The 17975-nt window shown below is 31.0% G+C and overlaps 1 protein-coding gene across 10 annotated transcripts in view; it reads right to left on the bottom strand.

Annotated features, from left to right (window-relative positions):
- Positions 1-17975, bottom strand: part of LOC139527692 (small G protein signaling modulator 1-like) — a 65877-nt gene that overhangs the window by 11189 nt on the left and 36713 nt on the right. For 2 of the 10 annotated variants that reach the window (XM_071323306.1, XM_071323301.1), the window contains exons 8-16: positions 14228-14365; positions 13744-13874; positions 9719-9745; positions 8086-8153; positions 7163-7327; positions 5638-5805; positions 3132-3294; positions 1831-1895; positions 959-1104 (exon numbers count right to left, since the gene is read on the bottom strand). In XM_071323306.1, coding sequence (XP_071179407.1) covers positions 959-1104; positions 1831-1895; positions 3132-3294; positions 5638-5805; positions 7163-7327; positions 8086-8153; positions 9719-9745; positions 13744-13874; positions 14228-14365 — 1071 coding nt within the window. Of the gene's footprint in view, positions 1-958; positions 1105-1830; positions 1896-3122; positions 3295-5637; positions 5806-7162; positions 7328-8085; positions 8154-9718; positions 9746-13743; positions 13875-14227; positions 14366-17975 lie in introns of all 10 variants that reach the window. The other 8 variants (XM_071323299.1, XM_071323302.1, XM_071323307.1 and 5 more) reach the window with 5 other exon arrangements.

Genomic DNA, 17975 nt, shown 5'->3' with positions numbered 1-17975 from the left:
CAATGATGTCACTAGGTTAGATATATTTAGAATATTTCGTAAGACTGTAAAAGAAACGTATATAGTGTAAGGGAAAGCTCAATATACGATAACTTCACGAGAAACAGAAGGGAAATGTGTAAAAAATGTATTTAAAGTCGATCTGTTCTCCTTGTCATCAATTTCAGTATGACATTTTGAGTGGGTTTCCAAACTATCAAAACAAAATGATTGACGTGAGGGAATGATACTCTGGCCAACCCCATTAGGGAATTGACGGCTTGAAGCCGTCTTTCCCCAAAAACAAAATCTTTAGTAAAATTGGAGATTGTTGAACATTATATATAATTACTGTAAGTTCAGAAATCATTGCATGTATTTAATATTACTAACTTGGAAGAATTGTAAAATTAAAGGATTGTTATACATGTAGTGATTTCAGGAAAATCTGCAAACAGATATATGTTTCAGATATCGAAATGCCAGGTCTTGTTATTGCCATAATCAATCAATTCAAATTGTTTGCACTTATAAAAACCTAGCAGTTATTTACAGTTTTTAAAAAAATCAAAAGGAAAGAATGCATTAGTGATTGTTTTCTGTTTTTTGGTCAACTTTTATTCATTGTACATCACAACTTCTTAGAAAGTTGCTTATTAATGTTTGACTCCTGACTTTTTGACTTTATTATGTGGGAACTGAAGCTACTTATTATATTAGGAAGTTCCTATCATCAGCTTTCAACTTATTTTCCTGAATTGTTAAGTTTTAAATTTAATCAAACATTAGAGTTAAAGTATGAAAATAAAATAATATTTTGTTTGTATATCTTTACATCATCTGTATTAATAAAATGTACAACAGAAAGACAAATTTAAATCTATCCATGGATTTCTTTATCCTCCCTTTACTAGAAAAAACTTTAAAAACAACTTTGTTTTTCATTCAAAGGGAGACTACTCAAATTCAATGTTCTTACTGTGCCATCTTTCTGTAATTCATTCCACTTCTGTTCTGACAGTCCACAAGAGCCATCGTAAGGTTTATCTGCTGGGACTATTTTATGGAGGACCAGTCCAGACAGATGAGTTCTCACTGTCTTTAAATGTCTACAGTGTGCTAACCCTAATAAAAACAAATTGGAAAGTCAAGTCAAGTCACAATATTTTCATGAAGCAAGTTACAAAGCAGCCACAATAAAGAATATATTTGGGCCTTTTTGTCACAAAATACACAACCAGATTTTTGTCCAATTTCAAATTGTTTTTTTACTATTTGCCTTTTCAGAATCTAAAGAACTCTGGGTAATCACATTGTTTGTACACCAAAATGAAAATAACATCCTGTCATTGGTGGAATTTCAATTGTTTAGAACGTTTTTAACCAATCACAACTTTTGGTGTACGCTTTTGAATATATAATCCCGAATGAAGTAAGTTCATGCAGGAATCAATTTGAATGCTGATACTGCAATGTATAAACTTTAAAATATATGCCAAAACTAATCATCTGCCACTGTATAACAAATTAGCATAAAAATCTTTAAACATTCATTTGAAAGATTATTGTTTCTATTTTAAAAAAATATCTAAATACAAGGATATGTGCCAATATATTTGTGTTGCTAAAAATATCACAATTCCATGTTCTGTAAACTGCAACATCTGATTCAAAATTTAAATATTTTAGAGTCCACATCTTAAAACACAAGTGCACTAATTTTCTAGTTGATTAAACTATCTTTATCCAAAACTTTAACCTGATACAGATTGAATGAACAGACAGAGAGAGTTACAGCAGAAAACAATATGGCTGACACATAATTAGAGCATGACGTAATGTTAAACCTACATCCATAGAATGCCCTAGAGATAATCTGTTTCCTCATGGTATCACACAACTGTTTGATTGTTGCTCTGAAAATAACAAAATTATTGGTACTTGTTATATATAACTAATTTAATTTTTAAAAAATCAGCATATTTAGTTTCTGTAGCGTAAATTCATAATTCTTGTTTATGGATTCTTCTAAATTAACTGTAATGTACCTATATAGGATAATTTGATTTGTTATTACCAGTTTAAAAGTTTCTGATTAATATATACCCAAACTGTTTCTTATTGTGGTTCACCATATCACAAATGTTTTAAAGCTCCTACTATCTTTACAAACATAATATCATATAGTATTCATACCTGTGGCTGGCCACTGCCCCTTGATGATATACTAATATATGTATAATATTTAAACCTGATTTTGATAATTTGATAGCTATTTTCATGAATTTCTTTTATTAGAAGAAATTTGTTCATATTCCATTATTTGCTGTTTTTTTTAAATATGCACAATCATATGTATTTTCTAACCTATCTACCTATTTACCAGAACCTATTTACCTTATTGACCCTTCAAGAAACAGCTTGATCCTCTGTTTACTTTATTAAACCTGTATATTTTTGCTAAGGTCTTAGCAGAAGCATTATGGGAATAAATTTTTAATATTTGACTATATGTCTGTAATTCAGTGGTTGTTGATTATTTCTGTTTATCATACTTTTTTTAATTGCTTACATTGTACGAATTGATTTTTACATTTTTAATTTCAAGGCCTTTTATAGCTTGCTTTGCAGTACTGGTTTTGCTCATAGTTGAAGACTGTACAGTGATCCATGAGTGCCAACCTTATATACCATTTGGTCACTGGTGTAGCCTTGTCCAATTGGCAATCATACCACAGCTTCTAATGTTTATATTAACCATCTCAATTGGTACTTGGTAAATTTAAACAGATAGATTCATGTTCAGGAAGGATATCGGCATAAAAAATCTTTAGACATCTTTGGTTTTCCAAATACCTCTCCTGAACAAGATGTATTTGTTTAGCATCATATACTGTTTATTCCTGCCCTTGGTCCTTGTTCTAAGATCTCATATACATAAATTTCACCCACATTTCTAACTGTAATTTGTTCCTGTTTTTTGATAAGATTTATTTATATAAATGTCACATACTGTTTGTACCTGTGGTTGGCCCCTGTCTTTTGATGATTAGATATATTTATATAAATGTCACATACTGTTTGTACCTGTGGTTGGCCCCTGTCTTTTGATGATTAGATATATTTATATAAATGTCACATACTGTTTGTACCTGTGGTTGGCCCCTGTCTTAAGACAAGTGTTGTTCTGTATTTCCTGAGATCGAGCGTATGTCTGTACTGTCTGTATCATAGGACTGGGAAGTCTGGGTATTTTACTGGCCCAGGAAAAGTTGTCTCCCTTGATTTTGGCTTTTGGGTCCATCATTTCTGGAGCTGAAAAATTATAAAATATAAATTATAAAACTAATGGAATATTGTTTTTAATTTATTACAGAGAAAATTGCCTATATATGCATAATGAGTGCAAGACACCCCTTACTATTGTTTATTGAAATTTTAACCTTGAAATTCTGACAACACTGTAACAACAAATCTAATAAACAGCTGCGCCATGAGCGCATGATACACCCGTCGTTTTGTGTGGAAGTTTTATGCAATAATCATAAACAGTTTCTGAGAAAGTTTTAAGCAATAACCATATATTGTTTTTAAGATACGGGGGGACATGTGAAACCCCCCCCCCCCCCTCTTCTTTTTTTACAAAAACTAAAGATCACTAAAATAAAATTGTAAATCAAAACCATAAAGTATACAGATCTTTAGATTAATATAGCAAAGAAGTGTGTAAAATTAAGCAATAATCATGAATTGTTTTTGAGATACAGCGCGACATGAAAAAAAACTCTCCCCTTTTTTACAAAATACTCAATAACTCAAAAATGAAATTTTGAATCATCACCAAAAACTATAGAGATCTTTAGATTAATATAACAAAGAAGTGTGTAAAGTTTTAAGCAATAATCATAAATCGTTTTTGAGATACGGTGCGACATGTAAAAAACCCCTCTCACTTTTTTTACAAAATACTCAATATCTCAAAAATGTAATTTTGAATCATCACCAAAAAGTATACAGATCTTAAGTTTAATATAACTTAGAAGAGTGTAAAGTTTAAGCAATAATCAAAAATTGGTTTTGAGATACGGTGCAACATGTGAAAAAAAACACCCACCTCAGGCTGTTTTAGTTACAAAGTGCCGTAACTTAAAAAGTTTTAATCTAATTTTCATCAAAAAGTATACAGATCATTTGACCATCATAAGAAACAACTATATCAACTTTCATGAAATTTGGATAAGTTGTTCTCACATTATGGTGCGACATGTTCACGCCCGACAGACAGACGGACAGACGACGGACGCCGGACAATTGTATACCATAATACGTCCTTTCAAAATTTTTATGGGCTTATTAAAATCCTCAAAATTCTATAATTTTATAAACAGTACTATATTGTAGAGAGATTATAATTTTCACAATTTCCATGGCCAATACAATAGAATTACTAAAAAAGTAAAACAAAATTATTAGATTCCAAGACAAATTCAAAAGGGTGAAGTTGCTAAAAACTGACTAAAACAAATGTTATCATCAATGGAACAGATGAAAAACAACTAAATTATGATTTTCCTAAAAGATCAACAGGATATCAAGGGATATCTTAATTACAAAACTACTGAAAACAAGTGAAACTGCGAGCTACTGCTCACTGATGATACCCCCGCCGCAAGTGGATAATATTAATAGTGTAAAAATATGCAAGTGTTCGGTAAACAGGAAGTTGTCGAGTGATGAATCTGAAAACGCATCACACGGTATAGCTGACCTATAAAAATCCTGAAACCAAATTTCAGAAATCCTTGTATTGTAGTTCCTGAGAAAAATGTGACGAAAATTTTTAACTTGGTTATCATGTGTAAAATCATACAAGTGTTCGGTAAACAGGAAGTTGTCGAGTGATGAATCTGAAAACGCATCACACGGTATAGCTGACCTATAAAAATCCTGAAACCAAATTTCAGAAATCCTTGTATTGTAGTTCCTGAGAAAAATGTGACGAAAATTTTCAACTTGGCTATCATGTGTAAAATCATACAAGTGTTCGGTAAACAGGAAGTTGTCGAGTGATGAATCTGAACATGTATCACACGGTATAGCTGACTTATATAAATCCTGAAACCAAATTTCAGAAATCCTTGTATTGTAGTTCCTGAGAAAAATGTGACGAAAATTTTCAACTTGGTTATCATGTGTAAAATCATACAAGTGTTCGGTAAACAGGAAGCTGTCGAGTGATGAATCTGAAAACCCATCACACGGTTTAGCTGATTTATATAAATCCTGAAACCAAATTTCAGAAATCCTTGTATTGTAGTTCCTGAGAAAAATGTGACGAAAATTTTCAACTTGGCTATCATGTGTAAAATCAGACAAGTGTTCGGTAAACAGGAAGTTGTCAAGTGATGAATCTGAAAACGCATCACACAGTATGGCTGACATATATAAATGTTGATACCAAATTACAGAAAGGGTGGATGTGTAGTTCCTGAGAAAAATGTGACGAAAGTTTCATGGGACGGACGGACTGACTGACGGACGGACTGATGGACAGACAGAGGTAAAACAGTATACCCCCCCTTTTTTAAAGCGGGGGTATAATAATTAACCTGCCTCAAAACTATCCCACTTAATACAAGTTATGAAATATAAACCTACGTATAATATCAGGTCTGAACGTAGTAATGATCCTGAACACATAATCGGTAGCCTCATCATCATCTGTAGAACTGGTACTACTGGTACTCCCTGTACTGCCACCCCTGTCTGACTGTACAATGTTTGACAGACGACTGCCTTTACGCTTTAATTTAGGGAACACCTTTCCTGAAGAAGAAAAAATACATTGAACACATTGTAAGACAGATGTAGTGTTCTTTGCTGTAGATTTTTTAAGTAGTTTTTAGTACAATTTGAATTTTGACTCTCTTATCAAAATACCTTTCCCCCCCCCCCCAAAAGTACACCAAGGGTAAAGGGAAATAACCCATAACAATCATTAGTGTGTTTGTGTCACCCATTTTCAATAACATATTCTAAACTTCTAAGTAACAGAGTATATTATGTCTGTTTCACATCAATGCTTAAATTCATTGATGGATTATGATTATCTAAAAAACATTTCTGATTTAAAGATATCACCAATAACTCAAAAAAACTCCTTAAATTCATAATTGATTAATTTCCTGGTCTTAGTGGAACAAGTTGGGTTTCCTGTATCTTGTTGAAGTCCTTTTCAGCAAATAGTCCAGATAAAGAAAAACAATATTTATATTCTGACAAAGAATAGCTAATCATTACAAAAGTATTTCCATTGGTTTCTGAATTTGTTTTTTTAAAAGATTAATAATCATAGCATAATGACCAGTATAAATTGTGATTTCTTACTGGAAACACACGAAGGCAAGTAAATATGATGTCATAATTGAATTTGAACAGTGAAGATTGGTGAAAAGCCAATCACAAATTGTTTATCAAATTATTATATTTACTAAACTGGTCTGGTATATAGTACACATTGACTTAGAATTTAAAAAAAGCCTTATAATGTTAAGGTACTGAAATTACATTAGTAAAGTTACTGCATCTTGACATTACAAACATTGGTGACATTAAAAACATTTGTGACATTATTGTAACACTGAATTGCAAATACATGAAACAAACTTTATAAATAAGATGACACAGCAATAAATATTAATAAGTGAAAAGATTCAGGCTTAATTATTAAAAGACATTAAAGTTTGATTAAACAAGATGAAAAAAATATAACTTGACAGCAATTGTTTAACTTTGTAATTATTTTTACACCACAAAAGGGTCAACTGCTTTGTATAGATGTTTTTTTTTAAATAGAAATTTATCAAAGAATCTAAAATATGTCCTCACTCCTGAAGTAATACCAAAATAATAAAAAAATAGTTCTAGTAATTACTAAGATGTATAAACATTAACCGTACCAATTTTACTACACCAGATGATAAGTGATCAAATCAGTGATGCTCATTTTTTTTTAATGATATTGATTTTTAAAATTTCATAAAGAAAGATAAATACAGGATCAAAGAATATATGAAGAAAGGAAAAAAGGCCAAAGTTAAATTTTTTAATAGAAAATACTACAAAAAAATGATTTTGATAAAGAGACATATGGTATTACTTCAGGTTACATGTAAGGTTCTACCTTTACCCCGTTGTGACCAAAGGGGCGGGTCAAGTTGACCATGTGGTAGCAGGCCAGTCTCAAGACAGGACAGGAAGGCCAACAGATGACCGCCCTTTGGAAAATGAATAGGTGGACGTTGTACTCCATCTTGACCAACTAGAACGATTGTACCGCCACAGTCAGCTGAAAAAGACAAAAAATAAAGAAGGTTAATATAAAAAATTTGATTTTTGTAGTTTTCTATACAATATGCTAAGAATATATTAAAAAAAGACTAATTTTAAAACCAAGAAAATAGATATCCATCTTTATGAAACCTGTAAGAAGCATTATTCCTGGTCATTTATTTTTCTAGAACAGTAGAATACAATCTACAGCTTTAACAAAGCTATCCTCCTGAAGAACCTGGGAACAAACTTTGACATTATTAATAAATGTGCCACCTAATGATCTTCTTACTCTCCTGTTCAGGTTAGTGATCTCTGTTAGTAGCTTGACAATGTAGCGGAATGGGCTTTGCTCATTGTTGAAGGACGTACGGTGACCTATAGTTGTTAATGTCTGTGTCATTTTGGTCTTTTGTGGATCATAGTTGTCTCATCGGCAATCATACCATATCTTCTTTTTTATATTTATACTTTTACAAGTTTGATGAGTAAAGTAGGAGGTTTGTTTGTTGGTGGTTGTTGCAATCTATTATACTGTCCAATATCTTGGGTAATTTCTTTTTATCTTTATAATACAAATTATATGACGAATTAAGATTAGCATTTGCTGTGACAAACCAAAGTCAACTTTTAACATTTGCTGTGACAAACCAAAGTCAACTTTTAACATTTGCTGTGACAAACCAAAGTCAACTTTTAATCATTTGATGGCATAGTTTAAAAAGAAGGCATAACAATCAAGTACCATAAAAAGTAAATAATAATGTTACTTACGCTGTTGATGACAATGTATATAAACAATTTCATCCAGGTATACTGTCAAGGCATAATCCCAGTATAAACTGAAAGTAGAACATAATCATTTCTATTTATAGCCTGTTTGTGAGCATTTGATTTCAGAAATATGAGGGTAATTCTCAATAATATCATATTTAAGAATGTTAAAAAAATGAAATTTAAAAGTTTAAATAAATTTTCCCTTGTAGAATTATCTACTAATTGTGAAATACAATGATAAATTAAAAGACTAAAGAAAGCCATTGCTTAGTAGGGAAAAAATGGCTGTGAAGAGGGGAAAACCTTCTAAGAGGGATAATATAGGAAGGAAAATAATTTCCAAGTGTACAAAAAGGATTTGCCTCTGTTGGAGGGAAGATTTTGTCATTTTAAATATTTAATATTAAAGCTACTACAGTTTCTACCATACAGCTTTTGGTGTAGTCACAAGCTGAATTCAGGTTCAATTAGAAAAAAATAGCTGGAATGCTGTTCTATTGATTTTGACCTATTAATACTTATATACTACATATCTTTTTATGCATATTTCTTTTCTTAGCGATTTTCATGAATTAATCATTAAAATGTCAAAAGAAAATTAAAAATTTAGTTTTCCATCGGAATAAAAATCAGAAAAAAATGAAAAATGACATTTATCTATCATATTTAGATAACTGACTATCATAAACATTAGGCTTGAATTCCCTCAAGATCAATTTGTATTGATGTATAATTCAATTAGGTTGACTGCTATTTATTATAATTCATTTAAGCTCCATGCTTTTCATATTTTATCTAATTTTATCCGTTTTAAATGCATCAAATATTCCTAACATGCTACAGTTACATAACCAAACTTGAAAGCTCCAATTATTATTCATGTTATAACAACTCAATGGTGATTTCGGCTGGGAAAATATTAAAACAATATCCATTAAGTGTATATTCTTTTTATACTTAAGCCCACATCTTCTCAGTTCACATTATTGGCTAGGTAAATTGCACTTCTGTTATTTTGTTTCATGTTAGGAAAGCTGAATGGGCTTTTTAAATGAAGGTATAGTCAGAAAAGATATAAAAAATAACATGTGTATTATTCCCTCTGATTATTGGGTTATTTCTAACTAACAGAAATATATACCATACCCATACACAAGTGAAAAGTATTTAAAAAGGAAAAGCTAAAGAGTAAATTTAAAGTTATATTTTTTTCCCAGGCTACAAAATCCCACAGACTTGTAATTTAATATTTTCCATCTAGAACTAAATTTCCATTTTACATTTCTAACTGCAACATTATAGTTGAAAACATTACAAATATACATTTCTAATTGCATTAAATATTTATCACCATTGAAAAAAGTTAGATGAAAATTTCAAATTGCAAAATCTCTAATTAAATAAAATAATATGTATATATCTAATTGCAATACCACAATTAAAATTAATTAAAAATATATTGCTATTAAATTGCAATTTCACATTTGAAACTAATTAAATATTTATTGCTAAATGCAATATCACAATTGAAACCATTGCATTATCACGATTGAAATTAATCCAATATATATTTCTAATTGTAAATTCACCATCACCATAAAGTAAGCAAACTATATGTATATCTATTTACCTACTGTAATCAGTTGTATATCTTAACCTAGCAAACAGATTTAGCTGGTTGAAGAATCTAGCAAACTTTTTTAGTACATTCTAGCAATAAGCTCAGTATCATACAACATTGCTTACAATAAATGTACTGAAGTAACATCCATCTTACTAGCATCTCATAAACAATGTTTGATGATTAGTTTACATGTAAACATGTTTATTTATAGTGGGTTGGGAAACAAGTTATTACAACTTATATCAATCCCTTTCCACTTTGCAGGTGCAAGTGCTGCCTTAATGTAGCAGCATAAGCCTACTCTTTTTCAAAATCTATCAGGGTGTGTTTACGTGATGTTTTAGATATTATTTCTTATCAAAAGCAATATAGCATATATAGGTATGAATATATATATATATATATATATATAAAGATCACTATAATAAATGTTCTTGTGTTTAGTAATCTATATATATATATATATATGGTATATACTGTTAGTTCTGAAATTATTGTGTGAATTTATTATTGCAAGTCACTACAGGTTACTGGTAAAAATTTCAGATTAACAAATTTGATTGCCAAATTTTGTGAAGGAAACCACTACCGAAATTATGAATTTAAGTTTTAATTCTTACAAACATGATACTGTCTTATTTTTGCATCCATAAAAACAACACAATAATTTCTGAATTTAAAGTATATGATATCATTTTTACAATCAGATCATGTTAAAACTTTTTATAATCCATATAAGTTATAACAAACAAGAATGTGTCCATAGTACACGGATGCCCCACTCGCACTATCATTTTCTATGTTCAGTGGACCGTGAAATTGATGTAATACTAAGTTTCAAGTTGATTGAACATCGACTTCATCAAAAACTACCTTGACTAAAAACTTTAACCTGAAGCAGGACAGACTGACGAACAGACGCACATACGAGAAAGCATAATGCCCATCTACTATCGTAGGTGGGGCATAAAAAACTAGTTATTTAAATTGGTAAACTAAGCGAACCATTAGAAAATCTAGCCTAACATCAGCAGTGTTTTAGTACATGTTATTTGGTAAAACCTAGCTTAATGTTTGATGTAGATTACACAGTGTTGCCATAGTAATTCTAAAGATATATTTTACTATATTTGGATAAGAAATCAAGACAGCAGTGTCTATAGGAGTGCTTAACAAGGTGACTAGAGAGTGTATAACCATAACATTCTTTATACTGAGCCTATGCTATAATTAATCAGAGTTTATTGTGTATGAAGCTTGTGCTATGACTTACTGGGTTTTACTAGTAACTGTACGTCTCAGTAAGTTTTTATACAACTCTGATGATTGGCTGGCACATAGGTAACACCAGTAAATAAATAAAATATTTTATTTTATTGCAAAAAAAGAAAAAACAAGAATGTGTCCAAAGTACACAGATGCCCCACTCGCACTATCATTTTCCATGTTCAATGGACCGTGAAATTGGATAAAAAATATAATTAGGCATTAAAATTAGAAAGATAATGTCACAGGGAACATGTGTACTAAGTTTCAAGTTGATTGGACTTCAACTTCATCAAAAACTACCTTGACCAAAAACTTTAACCTGAAACATGCACTTTCATTTTCTATGTTCAGTGGACTGTTAAATTGGGGTCAAAAGTTTAATTTGCCTTTAAAATTAGAAAGATTATATCATAAGGAACATGTGTACTAAGTTTCAAGTTGATTGGACTTCAATTTCATCAAAAACTACCATGACCAAAAACTTTAACCTGAAGCGGGACAGACGGACGAACAAACAGACGGACGAACGGACAGACGAACAGACGCACGGACGCACAGACCAGAAAACATAATGCCCCTCTACTATCGTAGGTGGGGCATAACAAGAATGTGTCCCACTATGCTTTACCATGTTCCATGGACCGTGAAATTGGGTAATAACCTAATTTGGCATTAAAATTAGAAAGATTATACTATAGGGAACATATGTACTAAGTTTCAAGTTGATTGGATTTCAATTTTATCAAAAACTACCTTGACCAAAAACTTTAACCTGAAACTCCCACTTTCATTTTCTATGTTTAGTGGACCGTGAAATTGGGGTCAAAAGTCTAATTTTGCTTTAAAATTAAAAAGATCATATCATAAGCAACAAGTTTACTAAGTTTCAAGTTGATTGAACTTCAGCTTCATCAAAAACTACCTTGACCAAAAACTTTAACCTGAAACTCCCACTTTCATTTTCTATGTTCAGTGGACGGTGAAATTCAGGTCAAAAGTCTGATTTGGCTTAAAATTAGAAAGATCATATAATAAGCAACAAGTGTACTAAGTTTCAAGTTAATTGGACTTCAGCTTCATCGAAAACTACCTTGACCAAAAACTTTATCCTGGACGGACAGACGAACGGAAGCACAGACAGACGAACAGAGCCACAAACCAGAAAACATAATGCCCCTCTACTTTCGTAGGTGGGGCATAAAAATCAAAATCAAAGTGCAGAAACAATAAAAATGGACAACTACAAAATCAAAGAAAATTCTAAAACAAAGAAGTAAGACCAAACTTTGTAAAGGACCTGGCAATCAATCTCTTTGTTTATCATCACGGAAGGCTATCATCACTGAAGGCTATTCAATTTTAATTCCTTGAATCTGGTGAACCAACATGTTTAAATATGGCATTTTTTATTTCAAAACAAAAATGAATTTTGTATAGGTTGATTAACAGTACTGTTGACTTATTCAAAGTGAACCCAATTATACCATGTAGACCCCCACTTTAATTTTGCTTTAAGAGGTGTGGAAGATTCTCGGGTGCTCTGGAAGGGTAGGCAGATTCTTCTACATTTGAGGGACCGGACGCTGTTATGTTTTTCAAAGGTATTTCATGGGCTTTTTTTCTATAGGTCATTGGCATTGTTTGTCATATTTTAACTTGTGACACTGCCTGCCCCTTGATAAATCTTCTTCCATATAAAGCAATGTCTTCTTCTACTTTCATCTGGTTAACCTCTCATTGTGGTTGACCTTTCATTTGATCCATCTACATGTCTAAATAATTACTATTTAATGTTATCTTTTATTTGTATTTTCATCATTATACATAATAAATTTCCAATATTTCAGAACAATCACCACAAATCAATTCAGAGTGGAAACGAGTGGGTGGCAGTTTTTTTATCAAGAGACTTATAGATTCTGGTTTGTGGACAATACTTTCAGCATAGTTTAAATTATGTGATGTTTGCATGCACCAAGGTTATTTTCAGCACAGTATATAAGTGGGATACCAGGTACTTAAAATGCTATTCTTAAAATAGATAAATATTGTGATGCATATATAAATTAATGATGACTTAATGTAGGATTTATTTGTGTTCATATTTAATGTGCCATCATTTCCGATGGAATGAATCTTTTATAAAGTACTGTTGGTACTTAAATGCCATGTTCAATATGGAAGTTATATGCTTCTATTTAGATTAAAGGCATTAAAATATAGGATCAAAAGTACTCTAGAATCTTGAAAAATTTAAGAAAGTTTTTGTGAAAGATAAACTATTGATCACAAACAGTTATATATATGATATCTCTACAAAAATCCATTGGATGTCCACTGATTGTCATTTAAGTGTGGGCAAACATTGTTTTTTAATAAGTTGAGATAAGTCTTTGAACTATATGTAGTCTTCTTTCTCTTAGATTGGTAATTTGTGTGTTTTGTCATTTTGTTGTTTTGTTTTTGCGATTTCAGGACCATTCTTATTAGCCTTTCAATCTGTTTTTACACTTTAATCTTGTTTTGTTATATAATTGGGAGGGTTGAGCACTAACAAACATTGTTTAAACTTTCCACTTTTCTTTGTTTACTGATCAAAAACATAACAATAATCAAAAAAAAATTCAGACATTTTTGGCAAGGGCATCTTCTATTTTTAAAACACAAGATAAACCATAATTCCCAAACTGCAACCAAAAATGTCATACAATTTCAATATATAAATCTGGGTCACTTCACAAAAGTCTCCTTTGTATTCTTACCTTCTATCAACATCCTCTTCCTCATCTTTTATACATCCGTTCATCAACTGATTTGGTGTCCACATGACCGTCAGGCCTCCAGCTGATTGGTGAAGAGACAAGTAACCTGCTAAGGACTCAACATCTTCTTTCTATAAATAGAAAAAATTCCTACCATCAACTGTCAAAGCTGAAAACCTTAATTATATTTGGGTAGAGATAAGTGACATTAATCTGCCAAAAGAGTACACAGTCAACATGGATCATTGCAGGTTATGTTTTATTGTGGCAATGATATTTGAACATCAAATGATAAGTGTGCCATTTAAAAAATATTGCTTTTTTGTACAAACAAATTACACTTGGGATATGTTTTGGTACTTTATTTGGTCACAAAATAAACAAACAAACAAAAAACATGTGTAATTGTTCCTAAAGGGTAAGGCTGGTATACCCCAAAATAACTTTTATATTTCAAAGCTGTTAGCATAAACTATTGACTTACTGGCTGTACATAGACATTGTTTTTGCCATACAACAGTGTTGTCTTGGAGTTCTGGTGAAGGGACTCCACATATTCTTTGGCTGACAAATGGAAACTTTTCGAACTTTCTTCACTGCTGGAACTTGTGTTTCTTCTCACCTGAAAATATATCAATATAGATTAAGAATTTGCATTTAAGAGTTTATCAACATTTGTACAAAGCATTTTAAAAACAACAACTGAAATAGAATGATTGGAAATACATGTACTCAAATTTATTGATTTCAACTTTTCTCCGTTTGTGGCTTTAAGAATGCCACTGGTTCCTGGATTTAACAAACCAATATAAAAAGAATAAGAGTTTCATCCATAAATCATTTGTGAATCATATTTATGAACTATGAATTCAATTAAAACTAGTATCCAATAAATTTAATATAGATTCTTTCTTATACAGCACTGAGTACATTTTTTTAAACAGAATTTTGTGTTAATTAAAAATAAAATAAAATAATTAATAATAATTCTTTAAATTCGAATTTATAAATAATAACAGTGAACAAAATCAAGTTGTTTGCTTAACATCCAGGGGCAAATATTTCATGCATATTCAGAATGAAACTTCAATATTAGAGAGAGCAAACGTTACATATTTGTATTACAAGACATGATCTTTGATGGAATTCACTTGTCCATGCAATAATGATTTTGACAACATGTAGATTATTTCTTTTAAGTAATATCTCACATATTTTTGCGTGATATGTCATATTTGTGCACAATTGCACTTTTCCATGTTGTCAAAAAAAGAAAGTTTCCAAGATATTTGATGTAACATTACTGTACTTGAGATATTTAGTTGCTAAAAATTTAACAGAAAAGTGCTTTCCCAGTGATGCGAAACAAACATTTTTTTCAAAATTTACAAAATATTTTTGGGTTTCCTTGTATAAACGCAATTACCAATTGTTACAATTATTACATAACAATGTATTGCCAATTTGTCATATGCTACCCATCCTGTTTTATGCTTATAATGTTTATCATTCCTCAAAATGCTGACATAAGGTATTATTAGCAGAACATTTCAAAGCAGTGACCTAGATTAATTAGTGATTGTTCCATATCTGGTAGGCTTTAATTATCTTAAGAAAGATAAATAGATTGCACGGAATTCTAGGAAAATGCTTACAGGATAATTTTGAGATAAAACGTAAATAATCTAAAATGCCAATGACAATGCACAAAGAAGGCATTTACAATCCAATTATATGTTTCAAAGAACAAAACGAAGTATGTCTTTAATTATAAGAAATGAGAACAGTATCGATCTTGAAACAAATTTCTGTCCAAATAATTTATAAAGCAATTTGAAATATTAGATTACAGAAACAAATTGAAAATATCTATTATCATTCAGATAGTTACAATCTTAAGTGATATATTTACAGCTCTAAAAAAAAATCTCATTCAGATTGCTTCTATTCATTATATAATAAGCCCAATCATATTTAGATTTTCTAAATAAAATGGTTGACTAATTGGCAAACAGATCCTGTTTTGGGACAAACTATGCAAAGCCATTTTCATCTGATATCTAATTGTTTGCTATTTCAACAACACTACAGATAGCATTCAGCTTGCAGTCTGGAAATGAAAAACGGACCTCTGGAATAAAATATTCTCAATTTTATAAAGCTACATGAAAATGAAATCTATATTGATCATGTGAAAAAGTTAGTTTTAGGTGACCATCCATACATATTTTATAAAAAGTTAAATTTAAAGGGTACACTACTGTTGATTCATTATTTTTCGTTGGATACCAATTTTCGTGGATTTCGTCGGTACAGGTGAACAACGAATTTAAACGTTCAACGAATTACTAATTTTCCATAGGCTTGCATGCAACCTTTGACAGAACCTTGAAATTAAATGTCCATGAAAGTTTTGTTTAATCCAGGAAAATTGGTACTCACCAAAATAAATGATTTCACAGTATAAATTAGTATAAAATTAATCTTTCTATATATTTGCAACAATTTTTTAAAAGAGATTATTTTTTAATGAAATGGATTTTGAATTGATGTATGTTACAGTGACCACATGTTACAGAAACATGTGACAGAGACCACAATATGAGGAGATAAGAGATATACTTAAATGTAACAACAACACAAAAATAACGAAAAGACTTAAAAAGGTCAATATACTGTGCGCAGGCTTCAACAATAAACAGGTGTTTACACAGTTTAGCAAGCTCTAAGTTTTTACTGGAGAGTCTACAAAAGTAATGAATAAATTCAATAGAAGCTTAAGTTGTTATTGCATGCATTACTTGTAGAATTAGTCTTTTCATTCAGAAACATTTGGGTTAACCAAAACAAACTGTTAGAAATAGAAATAGAATCTTTGCCTTGTTATCTCTGACTAATGAAATGGTTCCTATTAACAAACAAACTGTGACAGACAGAAATATATCTAATAACCTTGAACCAGAATGAAGCCTGATAAGCTGAAAAGCAGCAAATACCTTTTTTCAAGTCATAAGTCTAAATTTTGGAAAACATAAAACAGGTCATTAGTTTTCCTGTTTGAATTGTTTTACGTTTTGTAATTTGAGGTCTTTCATAGCTTTAATTATGTGCGATATGGGTTTTCCTCATTGTTGATGCAGTGTCCTAATTGGTTGCTTACTTCTACCTCATTTGGTCTCTGTTGAAGAGATGTCTCTTCAGCAATCATACCACAAATTCTTATTTTCATTTTGCCTATGGAGTTGCAGCCTAACACAAAACACATAATTTTATGAACATAAAATTTAGCTACGTCACGTCAATACCATCATTGGCTATAAAGTACAAATTGCAGCAATCCTTTGGTAATTGTCCAAGATGAAGTTAACTAATAGAATGAGACAACTCAATTCATTGTTGATTTCTTAGACTTGTGATCTACACAATACTCAACAATTAGTTAAGGAACAGACCTTAGCATAATCTAATGTCTATTTGTTGTCTATTGATTTTTGACATCTGAATCGACTTCTGGGATGCTGTACGTGACAGGAAATGACACTTCAGAGAACCAATGGGTCATAATTACCTAGACTGACGTTTCTTATGCATTGTCTTAATTACCACATTGTTGCATGTGGAGCTTGTCTTACGTACACTGTAGGGGATCATCTCTAAAGTTATAAACATGCTCTTATTGTTGTAAGCCTAACAGCGTCATTAGTAAATTATTTCAAAGCACTGACATCTCCTTGAACAGTTTGTTATTATTTTTTTTATCACCGACTGTTCATATTCAATACACATGATACACAAGACAGGTGTTACCAATGAAGGACATTATTCTCCCAACTAATTTTAGAAATAACATGATGTATGTTTTCCTTCTTTCATGCCCAATTTTCATATATCTTTTATTTCCGCCCAGTACACCTTATCTTATCACTATTTGGAAATCTGCCTGATGGTTGACCCAAGAATCTGCCCCTCTTGAACTATTGACTCAAAATTTTACAAGAACCTTTGTAATGACCAGTTGAAGGCCGTACGGTGACCTATAGTTGTTAATGTCTGTGTCATTTTGGTCTTTTATGGATAGTTGTCTCATGGGCAATCATACCACATATTCTTTTTTATAGTAATGGCAGATGAGGTGTATAAACTTTTGCTGTCATTCCACCATAAATTTAAACATTAATCTATTTAATGTTATTTTATTTTTTGTTCTTATAACAATAAAAAAAAAACCTAGC

The sequence above is a fragment of the Mytilus edulis genome, chromosome 6, assembly GCF_963676685.1.
Source record: "Mytilus edulis chromosome 6, xbMytEdul2.2, whole genome shotgun sequence".
In the NCBI taxonomy this organism is placed as follows: domain Eukaryota; kingdom Metazoa; phylum Mollusca; class Bivalvia; order Mytilida; family Mytilidae; genus Mytilus; species Mytilus edulis.
Note: the sequence above shows the minus strand (reverse complement) of the source record. Positions and strands in the feature narration are given on the sequence as shown.